Source organism: Argiope bruennichi, chromosome 7 (assembly GCF_947563725.1).
Source record: "Argiope bruennichi chromosome 7, qqArgBrue1.1, whole genome shotgun sequence".
NCBI lineage: Eukaryota > Metazoa > Arthropoda > Arachnida > Araneae > Araneidae > Argiope > Argiope bruennichi.
The window spans coordinates 45688719-45712585 of record NC_079157.1 but is presented as its reverse complement, the minus strand read 5'-3'; the positions used below and the strand labels follow the sequence as shown (position 1 = coordinate 45712585).

The 23867-nt window shown below is 29.5% G+C and overlaps 1 protein-coding gene across 6 annotated transcripts in view; it reads left to right on the top strand.

The window, feature by feature from the left end:
* Positions 1 to 23867, top strand: part of LOC129976634 (fatty-acid amide hydrolase 2-B-like) — a 72459-nt gene that overhangs the window by 30225 nt on the left and 18367 nt on the right. The window contains exon 1 of one of the 6 annotated variants that reach the window (XM_056090303.1): positions 12525 to 12592. The exons of 3 other annotated variants lie outside the window; for them this stretch is intronic. In XM_056090303.1, the coding sequence (XP_055946278.1) occupies positions 12572 to 12592 (21 nt within the window). In that variant the 5' untranslated portion in view covers positions 12525 to 12571. Of the gene's footprint in view, positions 1 to 12524; positions 12593 to 19353; positions 19365 to 22139; positions 22189 to 23867 lie in introns of those variants that run through there. 2 more of the 6 variants (XM_056090308.1, XM_056090306.1) reach the window with 2 other exon arrangements.

Sequence of the window (23867 nt, the reverse complement as noted above, 5' to 3'; positions counted from 1 at the left end):
CTGAGAATTTGTTTTAAAAAATTTATTTTTTAATTCTATGTAATTTTAAAAACAATCTATTAATATCAACTCATACATATTTTCGATTTATTGCTAAAAGTGGGGAAGTCGAAAGAAAAAAGAAAACGAATTAATAAATTCTTATTCTTTTAAAATATTTTCTATCCGTAACAGAAAAAAATATCGTTTGTTAATAAATGTATATATGCGTGATACATTAATTTACGGAATTTTTCCTATTGTCGTACAGATGATATTTTGAGACAAGAACACATTAACTAGTTTCTTTTTCTTTTTTCCCAACCTGGATGCTACTGTTTATTCATTTAAAAGAAAATGCACACTGTAGAAAAAACTCTAATTGCAAAATGCATTATAAAATGAATATCAAACGCATTAAAAATAAAAAGATATAAATAATGAATCACAAAAGCAATTTTTTTTAAAAAAAATTTCGGACGTTAAATATATGTATATAGTCAATTTGAAAACATTAAAAAAGCATATTAAGAAGAATTCTGAACCTTAAGAGCAATAAAAAATGTGTAAGAGATTTAAAAGCTAAATATATTCAATCCTAAAAACGTTAAAATTTTTTAGAAATTTATTCATCTTTTTTTATCTAAGTTTATTAAAATCTCGAGAACGACATTTTTGATGGTTATTATTGTTCCTTTTCAATGAATTAAAAATGCGTTATGTGCATTTTTAACACACTAATAGACAGACATAGTTCCTATTTCTTAATTCAATCTTTCATCAAAATCTAGCGAACAAAACTTTTGCTAATCACAATACTTTTTCATATGCTTCGTATGCAATAAATTTAAAAAAGCGTTATGCGCTTTTTTTTAACCTATAGGCAGATTGCAGATAAGGAATGTAAATTTCAAGAAGAAGAGAAGTTCAACAGAGATTTTAAATATTTATAAGACTATGCATAACGCACAGCATTACATTTTGCTATTCTTTACGCATGAAATAAGTAACATTGCAGTACCATTCCACACATCATCCTCGATAACAAAGTAACACATTTACATATATACATATTCATCTTTTGACGTACGTTTCAACCTGAATTTCGCTTTATTTCTTTCACTCTGCCAACATAGACAGATCCTTAATTATTTTTACTTTCGCATTACTTAATTATTTTTAGATCGCCTTAATTATTTTTACTTTCCGTATACGTAGTATAGAGAAAATACAGCAATCGTCAAAGAATTCGAAGATCATATTATTTAGACCCCCCCCCCCGCAGATTCTTAAAACATATTTTTGGAAAATGTCTGTCCGTCTGTCTGTGACAAGCATAATTCAAAATTGCTTTGGGCTATACGGATGAAATTTGGTATACGGTTTTTACACCAAATTTGCAAATTTCTATCAAATTTTGAGCAACAACCTTTTAAAGGGAGTCCGGCTGTCCGGCTGTTTGAATATAAGTTAACATGATGATTAAAAAATGAAGTGAGTTAGATAAAATTTGATGCACATATTTATAATCTATTATGTCGACACCTGTAAGTCTGAGCCAAATTCAACAAGAGGGTGGCTGTCTGTCACTATTATGTGCTTTCAGAAACATGCAAACGCGATAATTCAAAAACGCAGTGGCTTAAATATATTAAATTTGGTCAGGGATTTTGTGACTACAAGTGCAATTTTATGTCAAATTTTTATTTCAATTGTTTGAGAAAAATGTGTCTGAAATACAAATTCGATTTTTTGACTCTTGACAGCATGTCAAGGATTCATCGCCGAAGATCATAGATAGATTTAGTAAAAATGCTAAATTCATGCCAATTCAGCTATTCGTATAACAAAAGTATTTCGTAACTATTGTAAGCCAGTGCCATGTAAAGCGTTCTCTTTCATGACAAATTTATTAGAGAGTATGCAAGAAATTTTTCAGGAGACAACTCCCACTGTTTTTTTCAGCCGAGATACATCAAAATCATGATATTGAAAGTTACGAGGATCACAATAATTCTACGTATATGAAAAATTAAAGACATTTTATTTGTATTTTTTACCAATAGACGACAGATATAATTGCAATGTCTTAATTCATTTTTTTAAAATCCAGAATTCATGAAAATATCGAGAACGTAAATTTTAAAGAGTATATGTACTTCCTTTGCATATTTCTTGCATGATAAATTAAAATATGTCATACGCTTTTTTAACTCGCAAACAGACAAACGGAAATCCAATTTCTTTATCCATTTTTTTTTCTCTAGATTCTTTATAATCTAGGAAGTGGAATTTTTAAAGAATATAATTATCCCTCCATCCTCTACAATAAATTAAAAACTCCTTCAATTGGTAAAAGATTTTCAAGAAAAATTAACGATATGTTTTGTACTCTTCTAAAGATCTCATGATGAATTTCACTTTCGGTCTTTATGCTGATAAAGGTAGAGAAGTTACATAATAGGCCTGGATGCAAATTATGTTATTCGTAATTTATTCCCCGGGCGTTCTCCGATGACATAGTTCGTGGCACGTTTCTGAAACACGGTTTATCACCTGCCTTGACCGACGCGCGCAAATAAAGGTTAATATTCCCTCCTTTCTCTTTCTCTCTGTAAAAACAGACAAAACTCGTACACGTTTTTATCACGTGCTTTTTTTTATCTTCAAAAATAAATCAAGCCATATTAGTTTTCTTTTAGTGGAGGAAGTTGTTTATTTTCAATGCTGCTTTTTTCATATAAAGCTGTCATTAAATTAGCGTAACATAATTAAAATGCAAAGAAAAAGTTTCTGAACCTCGATGTCAAAAGATCTACAGCACGCCTGTCCAACTCAAAGGATAAAACGGGTCAAATAAACAGAATCTAATTTTATGTGGGTCGCATCGCAAAAAAATAATAACAATTTTTATAAGAGCGTGATTCAGTTTTGAAAACATAGCATTAAAAAGAATAAGAACAGCAGTAAGCTAATGTCTTCTTCTTTACATTTGATAATTTTTCTCTGATATCATTTTTCTTACTTTTGAGGGATATCTGGCGTAGTAGTGATTCGATTAAAAACTAAAATCCAAGGTAAATTTCAATAATCGTGGATTTTTTTTCCTTTTCATATGAAGAAATAAATTGATCGTATCGAAAAGTATTTCCAGAAGTAGCAACAATTTCTTATGCCCATTTTCGAATGGTTTCAAATTGGACCAACAAATATTTGAAAGATTCAAATTTCTAACTTCATTGAAATGTTCCGTTCATATCAAAGCATCATTTAATCTCTCAATTACCTCAGTTTACAAATAATTAAATAATGATGCTGCATTTATGAAGTAAAAAACAACAACGTAAATGGTTTTCCCAAAACTTTCTCGCATACACTCAAATAAACTTGTCATGCCAGAGAATGTCTAACAAGACATTGGCTTACACTAGTTATGAAATATTAACATCTGGCTCGCATTTAGCATTCTTATTGAATGTATCGTGTCATTCTTGGCGCGTTATTTGGCGATTAATCCCCGGCATGAGATTAATATTTTCCAAAAATCGAATTTGTCAGAGTTTTTCTGTTTTGCTTTAGACACACAGTTTGTTGCTTTAGACACATTTTTCTCGACAGATTGATATAAAAGCTGATTGATTGACATAAAATCGCACTTGTAGTCACAAAATCCCATACCAAATTTAATAAATTTATGTCTTTGCGTTTTTGTATTAGTTGGATTTCGCACAATATTTCGCTGCATAGATGTGTACAAAATTTTATCTATCTAGCAGTCTTAATTTTGGAATTATCGTTTTCTTATATTCGAACGGTCTTCCTATGAGCGTATTTTTCTCACAATGTGATAGAAATCTACAAATTTAGAATAAAGTTCATTTTATAAAATGTATTTTTCGAACTCAAGGAAGTCTAAAACATGGAAATTCGCGAACATCTCGTTCGAATTTTTTTGACTATCACTATATTTCTCTCTACTATGTATACGAGCATTTTGCCTTCAAGTATTGAAGATCTTTAAATACTGACTCAAAATATCTTCCTAAGTTTAAAATTTAATTTGTACTATTTTAATATTAACCACCTTCAGCAACCAGTCAGTTCACAAGAAATATTTGTTATGTTTATTTTATATACCTTGGTGTTCATTATTCTCTTAACAAAGAGAATAAGGAACTCTCCCATTTCTAAGTAATAAATTATAACAGATATTAAAACTCTATTGTTTTATTAACCTTACACCTATTCAGTTTTTGAATACATTAACCTTTCTAACGGATTCGAGTTCCATGGTAGAGTTGTTTCAGTGGAAACTTAAATTTCTGTGTAATCTATTTCAAACTGCGCGTTGTATTTTGCATTGAAGTAATTTCAATTTGATGGCTCATACAAACTAAGTAGACAATATTCAAAAATTTTATTAACTTTCACATTGAAAGAAATCCCTGCAAGTTAAATATTTATTAAAATGATAAAAATAATTTTAATTACATTGCAATAATGAAATTTATCGTTGAAAATTAAACAGAAAAATTGTCAGATTCAAAAATTTCACATCAATTAATTTAGAATAATTAAAAAGACAATTGTTTAATTTTAAAATAGAGTAAAAATCGAAATTTTAATATTTAACAAGTTATGATAGAAAAACGCTAACATTTAATTTACTTTTTAATTTAATAAAATTCGAATTAAAATTTAAAATCATAGCTTAGAAATGCAGTTATCCCACCTTCTTAAATATATATATATACATCATATTTGACAGCTTTAGGTGTAATAGTATTCCTGTAGAACGCTGATACGCATACACGAAAATAAATAGTTATTTTTATTAATATAAACAAAATTTTGAAAAATCGATGAATTTTAGATTTTTATTAATTAAAGTTTTAAAAGCTCTAAATAAAAAAATGGAATGTTTATTTATTGTAAAGCAAGAGCACTTTAAAATAATTTTACCAATAAGCATTAACTAATCCTGTGAAGTAAGAGAGACATTCTTTTTATAGAGATTTGTGATTGAAACTATCCTTAATGGAGCAGTTTTTAAACAGCAGCTGATCTGAAGCCTATATCTATTGATTTTATAATCATTTATATTCTAAACCAAGATGATAAATAAAAAATGAGTTAATAGGTGAAATACGAACTATATGACAGAAGAAGACAACAAATTTATAAATTTATTGATTTTTACAGATTTGTTTATATTGCAGGACTTTATATACTTATCAATTTTAAATTCCTTTAAGTAGTAACTATCGAAATTATAATTTCCTGTTGCAAAACCATTTATCTTACAAGTCTAAATGTATTATAAAGAGTACAGAAACTAAATTTCAAAGCCTAGAGCATAAAATGAAAACCAAAGCATGGGAAAATAATGGAGATTTCATCTGCTTTCGTGTAATATGAAATCGACAACTGTTTCTATTTTGTATAAGGATATTTTATCACATTTTTACCTTAATATAAGCTTTACTTGAGAAAACTATTTAGAAAAATACGAGAATATTCTTATTCTAATATTTTTAAGATAAATAAAAAAAACAAGAATGCTAATTTTAAAATGAAAATAATGCGCCAAATTTTGACGCTTCCAGATAAAAACAAATATTCAGACGAACGATTCAGATCGTGCATTATTCGACCAATATTTCAATGATATTATTCAGCTTAATACTTCCCTTTTTCTGCGTGTCATCTCGTTCGGATATTCGAAAAACATTTCGATAATCTGCACTTCCATCTTTCTATGTTTTCCTACTTGTATTCAGGTACGAACACTTCGTAACCGTTTGATGGATTTGCTGCAGAAATAATAAAAAAATATTCTTTTCGGAAATTTATATTGCCAAACGATCTTAATTAAAAAAAAAAAGATCTTTGTATTGATATTTCTTTTCAATTATTTCTTTATGCACATGCAAGAATGTATTTCTACAATGTTTCTGATAAGTAGTCAAAATAATCAAACTGGAATTTTTTTTTCTGCTCTCTAGACATAAAATTATTAATTTAAGTTCTATTTCAGAGAATTTTTTTAAAAAAAAGATACTGAACATTTGTCTAAGTTGGAGTTATAGACCTAACTGTTAGAAAAAAAGCTTGTTTTCTGATAAATAATTATTTTTTCAACTTTGAAAGACAATAATTTATGTTCGAAATTGAATTACTCTTTGTTTATAAATACCATTCTTAGAAAAACTAAAAAATGATGGTTTACCTTTGCATATTAATTTCGAAAACATCATTAGAAAAATTGTCCTTCTATTAATTTCAATAACCGAATTCAGCTTTCCTCCCGTTTATTTTTGGAAGTTTACTTTTTATCTTAACAACGAGTAAGCAGCTAAATAACGGCAGCAACATCTGCATTGTTTATCGTCTTGTATTGAAAATAAACAATTTTACTCAGAATTCAAACTTGCAAAATTCCATTATTTATATTTTCAAGGATTCAGCTAGGACATTCATTTAAATCCATAGACATGTTTGTCTTGAATACAAATTACTTACATGCAACGTTTTTAAAGCAAAGATCTGTTTTCGATCAGTTTAAGTATGGAAAGAATAAAGAATAACTGTCTGAAAATTATTCAAATGTTTTTGAATTCCTTAACCATTCCAGTTAATAATCGATCTTTAACTATATCTGATGAAAAGTTTTTAAAATTTTTGTAATTTTAGAAACGAAATGTTTATTGCAATTAGCAGAAAATCATTTCTGGTTTAATATATTTTTATTCAATTAGATCTTTGAATAAAATTTTTAATATAATAGATAAATAATAATATCCCAGAAGATCTAGAGTAATGTGTTCAAACAATAAACGCAAAATTTGACTGTTACCACCAAAATACGAAGCTGATAATAATTACGAAAATTATTACAAATCACTATTATTAAATTAATGTAACAGAATATTCTACAGTTAAACAGAATCTCTAAAAAAAAGAAAACTACTATATTAAGAATATCATGTTTGGAAACAATAGAAAAGAAATTATAATATTTTGTAATGTCCTAAAAAAATGTTGGTGGAGTCACAACCAATGAAAAAAAATTAAGGTTCATTAATGGTATTGGTGTTATAACAGAATAAAAATATTGCAGACAATGCTATATTCATCATTTTCTGCAACAAAAGAAAGAGAGAGAAATCATAAAATCACCTTCTGTATTAGCTTATAATATATGTCAGAATATCCGACACATTTGCGACATCTTTCAACTGAGACAAAAAATTCTGTTTTTACGATAAACATGCGATTTTTTTTAGATAATTCTTAAGCCAAAAGTCAAATGGGTTGATATTAGTAATCATGAAACCGGAAATGATGACCAATAACTGCCATCTCTAACCTCAACGTCTATCCTGACTTGAATAAAATCAGATCTGAGTCGCCATGTTGCCAAAGATACCAAGAATCTTCTTAATATATATACATTGTAAACAGTCTTAAATACCACAACAATCGATTCAAAGAATATCGATGCAATCATAAATATGACAGCAAAACGCGCCTCAGAGACGATGACTGGGTGAATGCTTTGAAACTTGATAGACAGCGTTACTCAAACGTTGGTCAAACTTATGCAGAACAGAACGGCGTCTCATCCCTTCATATGCGTAACTTTTTTGGTCATTGAACGGTTTGATGGACATGTTAGGGAATATTTAGGAATGCTTAGGTATATGAAGAAAGTGTGGTGTTTTTCCCCATGTGTGTATGGCACTTGATGTTGGAAGCTAGGGAGGCAAACAAAGATCTCTATCTGTCCTGATAAATTTAATTATCCTATGAATTTTTTACCTGGAGAGGAACTTGCTCTGGCAACCCTTTTCAGCTAATCTTATTCAGGGCTTGATGATAGCTTTTTCATATGCCAAGAGATTGTGAGGATACATTCCGTAGCATAATGAAGTGCCGTGCCAATCCCACCACGATTGCATTGATCACTCTCTGATAGACTGAACCTTTTGCGGTAAGCAGGAAAAGAGCCGTGTTCTGAGAAGAAAATAATATCCTCTCTTATCCATTTAGTGGGATGAAGGTTAACTGAGGGTTAACTGTTAAAAAAAAGTTCTGTCTGTGTCACCATTGCTCCAATATCTTTGACATTCCTCTAGCATGTTTTTAAGGAGCAGGTCTTTTATATATGGTTTAGGAAGCTTTGTTTACATATAAAATAGTCCATTCCGCGTTGCGTACTTCGCCAGTTGATCTGCTTTTTCATTACATATGTTGCCTGCATGCGCTTTTCCCATGAGGCTTTTACTGTTGGGTTTAAAAGGAGGATGCTAAGAATTTCTCTTGCTGTTTGGTTTGTACTTTTTGGATTAGAGGATGCCATGATGCTTTATTTTCGACATATATTTTAAAAGTGCTGATGTTTGGAAACTGAGATGCATATTTAACTGCTTCATGAAGTACGGTGAATTGAGCTTGAAAACAGTATTGTTGTCGTTCAATTTGTCATATATAATGTGTAATGTGTGTTGGAAGCTCCGTTAAGGGACTGTATTATTTATTGTTTTGGGTCTTGTCTTTAAAAGAAATTACGATATAAAATAGTATGACTTCTTTCATAATAATTTACATTACTTTGGATCCAGTATATTTTATTATTAAACAATATATATCTTTTATTTATAGCATTTTATGTATGAAGTATTAATCAAAAGAAAATTGAAAAACTTAAAATAATAATAATTTATACGTTTATTAATATTTCGTAAAATGAAATTCAGTGCTTAGGTTTCCCTTTTTGCAAACAAAGTTTTAATATAGGCCCCAACTGTAAAATCATAATGATTTAAATAAATGAAGTTTAGTGGGTGATCTTTTTATTGAAATTGTAGTTCTGTGTTTCATTTTGTGTCCATTTCGTACAAAATACATATTTGTTTTCATGGTATTTATGTTTTAATTTGATACCAGAGATTAATCACCAAAGATAGCACCCTATACTCACTAAGGCACTACATCACACATACCAAAGATCCTTATTTCATAATATTTGTTCGCCAATGCCATGCAATTAATACACAAGTGCTGGCTTTCTTTACTATACAAAGAAGACGATTCTCATGTGAGTACATTGAAAATAAAATTTTAAGAATTCATGACATTCACAGCAGTTTTGAGGGGACCACTTTAGAAACTGAATTCATTGGGTTAATTCTTCTTATTCCTATTTTTGCTCTAGCCGATATTCTGAAATGCAATGGTTCCGGAGACTCTTAGATCATATTTGGTAGACTCCTGGATCAGAAATTGTGGTACTTTATACTAGATAACTTAAGTAGTAACGTCTATCCTATGACCTTAATGTCGCAAGAATAGACTCATTAAGTTTGTATTATGACCATTTCATAAAACCTCAATTATTTATTCTTATACAAGCTCTCAGTTATATAAATCTATGAAGGTTTTACAATGAGCCTTCGACAATGACCCGCTTTGCCTAATGGCGCACGCTTGCTGAAAGATTTCAATGGCCAAGTGTGATCATTACGCTTAGTTCTCCAATTTCTTTTGTTACTTGCTCAATTATGAAGCCACGAAATTTTGAGGCGAAATCACAAGCTGAAAGTAGATCTTGCAACACTTGAGTAATGAGAAGACAGACACGCAAGCGGTTAAAGAACATGTGATTTTGAATAATCACAAGACATTGGGGAATGTTTCTTTTCTTTTCCTTATGACACTCACTCGACTCAGAATCATTCATTAGCGAATCATTATATTAAGGTGTTATGCACAGAACATCATGAGTAAAAATTTGATATCTTTCACTGTGATGTCAACCAAACATGGGAGAGAAGAGGATCATCCTCATTTTCTTTCTCCTATTTCCATTTTATTTTTGTGCATTTCCGCGATATGACACTTGAACATGATAATGTTTATACTGTTGAATGTTATCTATAAACTGAGCCAGGTAAAAATCGTCATGCATGATACTAGGATTGTCTGTCTGTAAACATTTTCAATATTAATAGTGATTTTAAAGGGTTTTTTTTTCTTTAAGAATTTTATGCCTTATTAATGTGGATTATCTAATTACTTACATAATGTCAGCTCTGTCTACGTTTAAAATCGCTTTCTATGGACAATTTTTAAAAATAATCTAAATACATTTTACAAACATATTTTTCATTATTTTAATTTCTCTATTTGTACTGATGTGTGCTGATATTAAATGCATTCTATATGTAAATATTTGCATTGGTAACATTTGTTGGTTTGCATTGGTCCCATTCAATAGCTCTTTTGCTTTCGAATTACTTTATTTATAAATTGCAAGGCAAACATGATCCCCAAAACGTTTTTTATTGTATACTAATTGCCGTTGGCCACCAGATGGTTAGAGGGAAGTATTAATTATATTTTTCAGATAAATAGCTTAGACGTTAAGAATTAAAATAATGAAAGAAATTTAAAAAAACCAGGAATTAAAGCGATAAAAAATATTGGACTAAAATGTATGTAAAAAATATTAGACAATTTTAAATTAGAGAAAAAAATTACCACAGTGATAAAATTGGTATCTTCGAAAAAGACATGTTTATATATATATATATATATATATATATATATATATATATATATATATATATATATATATATATATATATATATATATATATATATATATATATATATATATATATATATATATATATATAATATACACAGGGTGGTTATAATTAAACTTCCCTTATAAACAGCCTCATACAACGCTAACCTGTGAACGGATTGCAGTGAAATTTGGTATACAGACTATACACGAGATGTGCTCACGGAATTTCGAAAAGAAAAATTTAGTTCCAAAATTAGAGGGCGCCTTTTCCGGAAAAACATTAATTTTAACACAACAGATGACCAAAACGGAATACAGAAACAATATTAACATTTATTGACTAGTTTCTGATCACTTTGTCATAGAATCACATTAAATAAAGATAGGGAAAAAATAACAGTTCAGTTTGCAGAAACAAGAACAAATTAGGACGAAACTGTACAAGAGGAGCAGTTGTTAATCGTGTCCAGGATGATGTTCGGAAACGTGATCCATGTGACCACCCTCATTCACCTGCAAAATTGAAAGTCGATGGACAGTGTGTTCGACAGCAGATCGTAACTGATCAGCTGTGATACTTTGCATATGGAGAGTTATGGAGTTCTTTATGTCATTCAACATCGCAACAAGATACCTTCATCATTACAGCCGGAAATATCGACAGAAAACATGGCAACGACTGCAAACGTTTCTTACCCTAACCTGTTTTGCATAAAGCTTCCACTTCTTCGCAAGCATGCAAATCTCGACATTTTTTTCCTAAAATTGTCAGCTTTTCCTGCCTTTACATTTTATTACTCATAATTCTTGCTCTGGATTGCTAATATTGTTTCTGTATTCCGTTTCACTCGTTTATTGTGTTAAATTTAATGTTTTTATGGAAAAAGCGCCCTCTGGTAGACATTTTGGAACCTTTTTTTTTTTTTTTTGAAATTCCGTGAGAGCATTTTATGTATACTCTATACACCACATTTCTTTGCAATCCGTTCACCCGTTTGCGTTGTATGATGCTGTTTTATAGGGTAAATATAATTATAACCATCCTGTATATATATATATATAAGAAGGGAAAACTTTATTTTTTCTTCTTATTCTGTTGAAAAATGTAGGAGGGTAAGTGTCATTTTTTATAAAATTCAATTGACGAACGTAATTAAAGTTTTTTAAAAAATTTCTTTCTTCCTAAGCAGAAAATGTTTAAGAAGCAACAATGTACCAAACCTGGTACTCTAATTGCAGTATTATGTCTTATAGAGTGTTTTGAACTACTCTCTCATCATGGATGTCGCAGAATGACGCGTTTTACTGACTATATAATAAATTGATCTCTGTTCCTACTAATAATGAAGATATTTACAAAAATATTCCTTTAATGGGCAGATTCCCATTCTCATTTTGTAACTCTATGGAAAACAGTTTGGGCTGTAGTTCCCCATAACACACGCACATATATCCATCTATATTTTAATAAAGCTAATATAATACAATGAACAATACATACATGATTGTACCAGCCGTTGAATTTAAAAGTTCTGTATAGTTTATAATTTAGAATGCTAGCTTTTGGCAATCACTTTCTATTGATTATTCAAACTTTTCTCAAAACTTGAATGAAAATCTTTTTTAAAATAAATTATTTGACAACTTTTTAATCCAATTGCACTATTGAGAAACCTTCTTTCATCATCTGAAATCAAAGCCGGTGCGACATTGGAATTTTATTTTTCTCTGTAATCTATGTCATCACTAGATTATGGGAAGAAAATTAAATGGAAAGTCAACATAGACATCGAGTTTTATGAAATAATCACAAAGAACAATTTTCGAACGCCTCCGTTGTTTCTAATGACCGCCCGAGGCGTACTCTTTTCAAGAGGCCATGTTAGGTCATCTACTCATCTTGTTGTAAGAATCGAGGGCACGAGGACTTCATTTTCGAATATGACTTCCACTGAGGAGGAGGATCCCATTAAGAATGAAAATTCGAATTCAATTTCAATGGATTTCATCCTGTGTTGGGTAATAGTTTTCTCCTAGATGTGATTATTTGTTATGTTAAGAAATAGTTTAATCTGCAGGCTTATTATTATTTTTCATCTAATATTTCTAGAAGGACTGCTTTAATTATATTGGAGATTTTTCTATAATTGCATTTATTATTTTTTAATAATAATTCCATTTTGACATGATTAAAAAATATATATAAGAAAGTCCTTAAAGAAGAAGGTCTTCTAAATAGGTTAAAAATTTTTGCATTGTGGAATGAAAAATTTATTATAAAATGAAAATGCATTTAATTATATTTGATGTCCGAGATATTAATTGAAATCAATCATATTTTTACTAAGCTTTCAAAAATCTTCTTTTCTTATTCTTAATCATGTAAGATTTTGATTACTTCAGTGTGATTTGAATCACTTTCTCTAAGGCAGATTAGGTAGGTAGTGTTCATGATGAGACCCTCTTGTATTCTAAACTGGTCATTTAATTTTGCATAGCAGTACATTTTTAATTTAATCAAGATATTAAAGATGAATTTTAAGTTGTTTTTTTATATTAGCAACTTTGTGAAAATGTATATATTTTTACTTATATATTGACTCAATGACTTTTATTTTTATTTTCCGTTTATCTACATTTGTTACTTTCTACGTAATTTTGTACACATGTGTATGTGTGCGTGTGAAATGTGCTTAAAGTATTTTTATCGAATAAAAGAAAATTTAAAAAATAAGTACAAATTTATATAGCAAAAATGTGGCATCATTAAAAAGATTTTTTTTTTTTTTAATTCTAAGGTTTTTTATCTTTATATCCCATCTGTAATATTTTTGGAAATTATCGAAGAAAAGTGCCAAAATTTCTCTTAGTTTTTGATTAAGGTGTATGTACACACTTAAAACTTCGAAAATCGTTCAAAATATCGAATACTTTTTTATTGTTTAATAATGTTCTCTGATCTTTTAGCTTTCAAACGATACCAAGATGTTGTCGATATTCGAAATATTTCTTGAGTTATAATTATTTTTCTTGTGGTGCTTTCATTAAAAACTCTAGTTACGGTTTTTTTTTTTAACTCATTTTATGAAGAATGATATTTTCCCACTATGTTGCTTCATTCAAACAATCATAACTCAACAAGAAATGAACCAAATACAGTTATTTATATATCAAAATAATCTGTATGAAATAGCGGATGTTTTGTGCCTCAATCAAAGCTATATTTAGAGAAATAAATTTTTAATAGCTGTTTAAATGTTAAAATTACAGACAAAATCTCGCTTTTTCTATTCATCGGTGATGAAAAAATTGTTTTAAAAAACTATACATTTTTATAACTTGATTGAGACGGACAACATGAAGACTAATACTAGGCATCATTTCCAACTAGAATTGCATGTCTGTACAAATTAGAAATTAAGATATCATGTTTCAAAAAATAGGCTAATTAGCTCATTAATTATTATTTAAGTAATTAAAAATTAGTGTAATTTTTATGTATTAAGTGTAACTGCTTAACTTTAACTTTATTAAATGAAACTGCTTGCTTATCAATACTTTGTGCATGATATATATATATATATATATATATATATATATATATATATATATATATATATATATATATATATATATATATATATATATATATATATATATATATATATATATATATATATATATATATATATATATATATATATATATATATATATATATATATATAAAAGTGATAGTTTGTAGCAAAACGGTTCAGCCTGTAACGCATCAACACACATACACACAAATATATTCATCTTTATTATTAGTAGTGATGTACAAATTAACGAAAATCGTTTTTCTTAAAAACTTTCATCCGCTGTTAAAAGGATAAGAATAAAGTGAAAAGGATAAACTGAATCTACTCTGGACAATTGCTACGTGAATAGAATAATAGCAAGGTTCGTCACGCTGAAGGTTTACACTTATCTGCCACCTAAAGACTTGCTGCCAATAGCGCGTAACGAAATACATGAGATTACACGTTTTTTTGTTTATCTTATCTCTGTTGCTTGTAGATTATTCTTCCATTTGCCATTTTTCCGCTGTTTAAAGCGATTACACACAAAAAATTGTAAATTTCATTCATTTTAATGTTTAATACAAATAATTTTACTGATAAAAATGATTTAATATGTATTTAAATGTAACTGCTTGCTTATCAATACTTTGTGTATGATTATTCTCATATAGTAGCCTTGTCAACAAGCAATGAATGTAACAATTTGTATTGATAAAATCTTATAATTCAATGCCATTTGAGTATTCTCAATGCCATTTAGCTCATTTGCTGAGAGCAATTGCGTTCAATTTATGTCTTGTTCACCTTTTATTTCATAGATAATTTCGTCTTTCTTTCTATGAAACATCAAGTCGATAATTAGCAAAATTTTGAGAATAGTTGATGTCTCTTTAGAACATAGAAAAACATAGAACATACATAGAAACATACATTTTAAACATAGAAAATTGTTGTTTTAATTTAATTGAAAACAGTTATTCTTATCATAATTTGGCTTCCAAATTCCAATAGCAATTTTAATTGAACCTTCTGCGCTTGCATTGAATTTCAGTAAAATTTGAACATTTTGATAATTGACACCGTTTTATGCCGTTGTTAATGAAATGTAGGAAAATTATTATCAAGATAATTTTGGAATAATTTACATCAAAATATTCCATTGTTTGTAATATATATATATATAGACTGGTATATCGTCAAAAGATAAAATTTTATTTCAAGAATTAAAATTTATTAACAAAATTTTCAATTCCTAATTTTGTCTCAATAGTTAATTTCCGAATAGATTTTCCTGTTATTTTTTTAGTCCCCTGATAGTTAAACTGTTTCTGAGTGTATTAAACTGTCATTTGAAAAAACAGCAAGTTAGCTCAACGAAATGTGGAATAGGACCTTCTCATCAGAATTGTAGATCTATTTTAAATTTTATGTATTTTCGGTTAATGTAAACAAATCCAAAATGCATGTTTGATTCGCTTCACTACACAATAACGCTAAAACCACTAACTCCATTTGCTGAAATAAATAATGCAATTGAAGAGAGGACAATCGCGCTGACTTATCGTTATGTAGCGTCTCATTAATTGAAAACCGTAGATTTAAGCTATATGTACTTATTTTAGACTGCACGGAGTATTATCACTTTATTGCTTTAAAATGACTCGATCTAATTCAAAAACTGATTACTTTTTCGTATACGACGCATTCAAAGAGAAATTATTGTGACTGTCAAAAATTTCGAACTTCAAATTGGCACGAATCTCAACAGCTCAAATTTCTTTGTGTCCGAAAAACAGATATCGGAAATTATTCCTGTCTGTCTGTCCGTCTCTTCAGCGATAGCTTAAAAGCGTACTCAGCTGGGATGCAATTTGTTATATAGATTTTGCATCAAATATGTGGATTTCTACCACATATTTTCCTAAATAGTGTTTTGAATGAAATCCCTTCAGGGGAAGGAAGTCTATCCGGCTCTTAGAATATAAGTTGCCAAGATAACTACAAAACAGAGAGATATAGATGTATAAATAGTACACATATGTAGTACACAGATTTACCCCCTAAAATGTAGAAATATATCAATTTTCTAACAAAATTCGTCGAGGCTTAGACCTTTGTTGGGTTTCATTTTCCCAAGCACCCAAACACAATAACTAAAAACGCAATTATGAACACATAATGAAATTCGAGATTGATCTTGTGAATTCAGCTGTGGTTCCATGTCAAGTTTTGGTTTTAATCGAGCTGTCCAAAAATTCATATTGGATTTTCGGGTGCTTTTGTACATCAATGGTTATTCACCAAAATACACCAAAGATTGCACTCTAGATTCATACAAAAAATCGATCTTCTACAATCATTCATCACCACTGGCATTCAGTTAATGCTGTGGTTACTCTTAGTATTTTACAAAGCACATATTCTTCAACCGCAAAATTTTCGAAATAAAAATTTCAGCTATAGCGTTCATAGCCTTGCCCAAATCCTCAGTCTTATGAGGGACAGGAAGATAGCCTCTTTATTAGAAAGAATGCTGAAAAGTTTAAGGGAGACCATTGCCACTGGTTTTAAATACTTTATTTATGCTCCATATAGATCTACAAATTTAATATAATTGGCAAAAACAAAAAAAGCAGCATCTCAGCCTCAACCCCTAATCTGATTACGCCAATTTTTATTTTATTCGAAAATTCATGACTCTCCTAGATAGATACTTCGTCAATGATCGCCTATCTCACATTACCTCCATTTTTTAAGAAAAGTTTCAGAAAATTTAACTTACTAAACCAGAAAGAATTTTGGCAGCGATTTAATATTTAAAGATTGTACCTCTATGGCTGCGGAGAAATAGGCGATTTCTTTCATTATGCCACTAACTGCCCTCTCGCCACATATTTTCATCTTAAGAAGCATATCCACGACCTCGAACGAATCTGGTGGATCCACGTTATGGGAAACAAGATGTCCAAGGTCAAAATTAGAAATCTTGTGCGGTTCCTTCAAGACATCAAAGAATTGATCTTTCCAGACCAAAGCCCTGAATAAATTTTCGTCTCGTTCCTCGATCCAGCCTTTCTCCACGAAATATTAACTTCAACAGAATTGCTCCCCTCACACTCCCCATGGAACACTCCATCATCATAGTATTGTTGACTCCCAATGCGGCCGAGACGGCTATACATTCAGACATCCACAGACCGGCCGAGCGGCCGAAATGCCACCTGTTTATTTTCCTCCCCTTTTCTCAGCCGGGTCGTAAAACGGTGAGGGGCGATTGTGTCTTTTTTCCGTTCCCGCTGTCACTGTTGATTGGTGTCCCCAGAAAGTGTTTGAGGGCAAATGCGTAATTTACAGTACTCTTTCTGCTCGCCAGCTACTAAAATCTCTTGCTAAAATGCCGAGTTATCGGAAAGTTTTAACTCAAAAAGAAATTAATAAAATACTCTTTGAAGATTCAGATGAATCTGATTTGATATAAGAGATGAGGAAAATGCGGGATTTGACACTTCAAACTCTTTTCAAAAAGAAAATATTTCTACTTTGTTAGAAAATGATTCTGTTAACGAAGACGATATTGAAGTTTCCGAAAATCGATAACTCGGGACAGATTATTGAATGGATATCAAATTTGATAGTAAATAAAATTATTTCCATTCCGAAATTTGACCAACTTGCAGATCCAATCCATAATTTACAAATATCGGAAAGTATGTAAAAATAATAAATTAAAAAAATGAATTAAAATGCTTATTGTTTCAGAAAACTGTGTTTAAAATAGTATTAATTATTTTTTAAAGCTCAATCTCCCCCATACCAGTTCTTGAAACAGTTTTAATTGTAAAATAACAAATTAAATATTCCTTCCTTAAAGAATTTTGCAAATCATTTGAAAATTGGCTGATATTATATATTTTGTGCATTGCTTAAATCAAAGAACATAATTTTAAAAAAATGCTAGCAAACGTTCTCTTTGGTTAGAAATGCGGAGTTTGCTGTATTCATAAAATCGGACATTTTTTCGTAGTATGCATATTTTAGTATTTAACAGCTATTGTGGGTATGCAGATTCGTTTGGAAGGGAAAGGAGATGTTTTGATTTTGATAATTTTGGCAGTATACCTGCAAAATTTTAATTGGTATATATCGACCAGAAAAATCATATTTTTTCCATGAAATAATATTTGCCCTGTGTTACTATTCTGTCATTTTAAGTAAATAAATTTTAGTAAATAAATTTTAGTAAATTTTGAAAATTTACATTGTTAATGAAGTTATTTCTTAAATATGAATCTACATATATCTTAATAAGTTTTCAACATTAGAAAAATATTCTCTTTATATTCTAATAAATAAATGCAAGCAATTGCTTTGGGATTTAATTAATACATAATTAAAATTTTTAAGAATTTTTAAGTACTTACAGTAAGTTATTTATATCAATAACTCTTAAAATGAAGAGAAAAAAAGAAAAAAAGAAAAAAAAAGAGAGAGAGAGAGAACTCCTGAACGATTAAATTTTCTGATGCAGCAATGATTTTAATGAATATGCAAATATACTATTTCAGTGTTATATTTCACCATCAAATGCGTCTTTCCGCAATTTATAAATTATATTCAAATATAACGGTTAAAAAAAACACGGAACGTATTGAAAATCTTTAGGTGCAATTATAAAGTGTTATTAAATTTTGTATACAACCCCTTATTCTTCAGCAGTAATTTGACTACAATGATAGGGCGATTCGAGAACTCTCCCCACGCTGCAAATGAACTCTTGACCGCAAGTAGGGGAAGGGAAATGCTCGACTTCTATCCTTTATACTTTCGGCCGTTTTGGATTTTAAAAGAACTGCATTTCAAAGAGCAAAGGAATTCAGAGGGATATAGTTATTTTTTCTGTGTACCACTTGTAAACTTAATTTTTTTTCTTCTTAATAAATATTTCCATGTATATCCATCTATTCAACCAACAAGGAATTTTAACGATTCCAAGTTCGGGGATATTCTGTGGGGAACAAAAAGAGAAAAGAAAGAAAAAAAAAAAGAAAAAAATCAGAGTACTAATTTCGACCATTTTCATTTCGAATGGAAGTTCATGACTCTTAAATATTCTGTCAATAATTCCTTGCCCCTCCCATTGTCCTCCATTTTAAAAGATATTGCAAAATATAACCTTGGTAAAATCTCACATAAGTTTTGGACTTGATTTAACCACTTTTCTCATCAAAGGTGAGCGAAATGTCTAAATTAATATTATTAATATGGCGGAGAAACAACTTTTTATGGTATGCGATTAGTCCTGTATTATTTTCATGACAGTAAATGACCCAAATATTTTGATACTTCAAAGCTTTTTCCAGTACTTAAAACAGTAAAATGTCACTTAGGTGTAATATCATCCAGCTGTTAGTAACATAGGAAAAAGTAGCAATGAAATTACATATTTTTAGTCAATTCTGTTGAGTGATCATCTGTCACGTGAAGCCATCCATTCAAAAAATTTGACAGCACCATCTGGTGTATAAACGGCTCAGTCCTCAGAAAATGATTATTGTAGGGCATGATAGAAATTTTTCCTTTTAGAACTGTCGCCAACAAAACTGAATTTAAGAGGATCTCCAATTATCCGACTAACGCTGCGATTTTCCAATGCTGAATATGTAATTGATGTATTTTTCCGTTACGAAAATCAGCGCAAGCGGCCAAGATCTCGCACCAATATTTGGCTGACTTTTACACTATGTTGTATAAATTGTAGCGAGCGATACATTTAGCAGCTGCTTATAGCATCTAGGCTGAAAGAGAAGCCGAAGTCAGGCAGTGTAAAATAATATTATTTGTCTATCCAAATGAATCAATTTGTAAAAGATGCAACGTTTGCCAAGTATTATTAGCAAGGTTCTTGTATGCCTAGTTATGTTAAGACTCAAAGACCTACTGAAATAACATTACACACACACACACAAAAAAAAAAATGAATGTCTCGCTCAGGCATGAGTCGTAGTAAATAAATAAAAGCACTTATATTTTGATAAAGCTATTAAAAAAATTAACCTAAAATAAATCATTAACATATAAAATTGAGTTCGAAATATGAAATTAAATTTATGAGTTTATAAAAAGAGGGGTTTCATAATGGGCACTCCCTGGAATGCAAAATTCCTAAATCCACCCCTCATAATAATATGAAAAACCTGTTCATAAATAGTATTCACACATGTCTTTACAATGTTGTCACAAACATTTGTTGACAACATAGTGCTAGGGCCAGCTGTTTTAGCTAAGTGACAACTGGTCCCATACTAGGGGGAAATTATACTTGCCTTTATAAGACTCTTTAGTTTTGAAAGCCAGTGGGAGTGGTTTTCTCTGAGCTGTCCTGTATGCTTGTATAATATAGCGAGTTTTGTGTTTAGGCTTGTAGCTTGATAAAAAGAACCAAGTATAACTTTGAACATCACTTAATTGATTAAATGGGTGCATTATTTAAACCAGAGCTACAATGAAAGAAGTAAAGAGGCCAGATTTTATTATCTATTTCGTTAGACTTTTGAATCCTGTGTGAATCCTGTTCACACACATAAGAACAAAAATGTAAATAGGCGAACAATTTACTCAAAAATTAGACTAATATCTACAATTTTGAAAAGATCGCATACTAAAATCCACCCCAGAAATGTGGTTAAGTTTTTGAAAAACCGCCCTTGCATACACTCGAACAGGCGGAACAACTTGCAGTTAATCTGGTTAGAGATTTAACGCAAATTCTGGTCTAGCGAGAAAATCTTACATTACATTTTATCTCACCAGTGGTAGACTTCCTACTAAACAGATTAAACAGTTGCCTAGGACCACTCAGCTGAGAAGAAATCGTAAGCAAATGGATTGAAAAACTTTATTTATTTTTTTTTGGTTGCCAAATAAATAATATTGCGAAAAATATAAATCATGTGAATGATAAAATGATAGAATAATATCAGCATTTAATCAAGTATAATTGGTCAGGTTCTTCATTAGATTTCATTATGTCCATTTAGTTATCAAAATATTTATAAATATCGAACCTCTGAATCAAAAATTGTGAATACCAGGTAGTCTGATATTATAATAAATAAAAAATATATTCTTACAAAATTAAAATTAAAAAAGATTAATTTAAAATAAACTATTAAAACGCTAAAAATGCGAAGCTAAATTGATCATCATACTAAAAGAACGGTCTCACAATATGCACTGCCTAGGGTCCTAAATTATATTAATTCGATACTGCATTCATCAAGCTCATTAAGTCATCATTTTACATATATGCACGAATTACTAGAAATTTTTTAGACAAAATTATTCAATACCATTGACGAATATCAGAAAACCATTAAAAAATTTAAACATTCCGAAGCATTTACAAAAATGTGTTTCTTCAATTCATCCTTATTTTAAATCACAAAAAAAAAAAAAAAAAAAAAAAAAAAAACTTTTAAAAAATACTATGTCAACATTAATAAGGTCAAACTCTTATATAGCTTCCCAGCAGATTATTAGTCAAACAAATAAAACTAAATCCATCAAACGCAGATAACAACGTAAACAATTACATAAATTTTTCAAAATAGAATTGAGGGACTTAAAAATCCTTGCCTTTTCAGTCTCTTTAATTCTCTACACTCAAACGACAAAGGAACTTCTCTTCAGATAATCCCAACTTCTAAATTTATGTTCGCTCCAAGAAAAGTTAATTTACGTTCGGAAGAGTGAATGGAAAAATAATCTCCATCAATCCCTCTTAACAGAGAAATGGTGGTTTTTTTTCTTTTTTTCCCAAAGAGGATTAAAATCGGTGTTGAAATCTTTTTCCATTAATGGCTTGCCTTTTCAAGGGATAACGCCGGGCTCATCTCGGAGAATGCCTTAATATCTTTGAAACCGGTTTCAAATGCGTAAAATTACGTTACACCTAACAATTGAACGTATACGCTTAAAAAATATCACTCCCAAGATATCTGTCGTAGTAAGCATAGTATTCTTGGGTGCAGCGAGTACTTCAAAAATTGTAAAGGTAATTAAATTCCTCTTGTTATATTTTTCACTGAAGCTCTATAAAATTCTTGCCGCTTTTAACAACCAGTTTGTTCGATGAGAATGTTGACTTTCTTAACAATTAGAATTTTAATATTGAATGCAATTATTTGAAATGTTTATTGCCTGTTATTCAATAAGAATAAACAATATTAATTTTAACGGAAAAAATGTACTACAAATTGCTATATGTGCAAATTAAAGAATTAAAATAGAAATGATAATTTTACAACGGATTCAAAGTCGGAAAGGCAACAATTTTTTAATCTTAATTTTAACATTGGCAAAAGTTCGTGGCTGAATGATTTGATAGAAATTAATTTGAATTTGTAATAGATAAGTAAAATAATAATAAAAGCATCGCCACAGACTGCATGTCATTAACTTAAAAGAATTTATTAAAATTGGAAAGGAATCTGTACGGAAATAAAATTGGCGCCGATAAAAAAGTGATTTTTTTAGTTTTTAAGTTAATAAAAGAAAAATCATATTTGAGTCATATTATCTTCAAAAGATCTGTACACCAAAATCTTGCTTAATTTTTAATTAATAATAATTTTAATTAATTTTTGGACTTTGGAAAGTTGGCAGTGACTTTCCTCTAGCCTTGAAACACATGTGTGTCAAATTTAAACAATAATATGCGAAAATTGTGAATTTGCATAAAAAAACATTTACAAATTTTCAAAGTATTCATTTTAATATATACATATATGAGTATGTATGTTTTGTACTTAGGTATTTTTGCACTTTTGTATTTGATCCATGTGATTATTTATATCTTTATAAATACTCCTTTCAATATTTACATTTTAATTTAATAATTAGATGCAACTACTACATTTTCCGAATTTTGAACATTATATCGGAATTGTCTGGAAAATGTCTTGATTGTTTAGTATTTTCTATATAAATTCGGTTCAGCTGTAATATGGTTGAGTCTGTTTACTGTGTTATAATTAATACTGGCACTTACTTCGTAATTTTTATGAAATTTTTCTGTCATTTTTTGTGAAAATTGATGTATTTCTGGCTATTTATTGCACTGCTACCATTCAATTATAAGGTGCGAAAGAAGCCTATTTCATTTGAATTTGCAAATCACTGTTTACTTTTACAATAGCCATTAAACGAAAAATATTAAATTAATTTTTTTCCAAATACTCCCTGTAATAATTAGTGCTTTTGATCGAAATCTCATCTGAGTCCAAGAGTGATTTGTCACTTTTTCCAAAAGCTTTTATCGCCCTTTTTTTTTTTTTTTTTTTTTGTCTGTTTAAGGAAATCAGATCTAAAAACGCAAGACTAATACGATTAATGTTTTCATTTTCTTTCACTTTTATTATTTTTATTTCCTTCTTGTATGCATTGTATAATTAGTGATTATTTTTCGAATATCCTTAAATCTTCCATCAAACCACTAAGAGTAAATAAGTGATACCGGTTAAAGTATTACCTTTATTTAAATAAATAATCAAATTAATATTTGTTGATACACTCGACACCAAATAAATTAAAGCTATAAGAAGAAAAGTTAATTCATGTAATCAATTTTTTTCTTTACACTCTTAAGTTAAAAATCTGAATGAATGAACCCTATTTTTGTTAGTAACGGCTCGGTTATTTTACACGAAATTTTTTCGAGAAATAAATAAATTC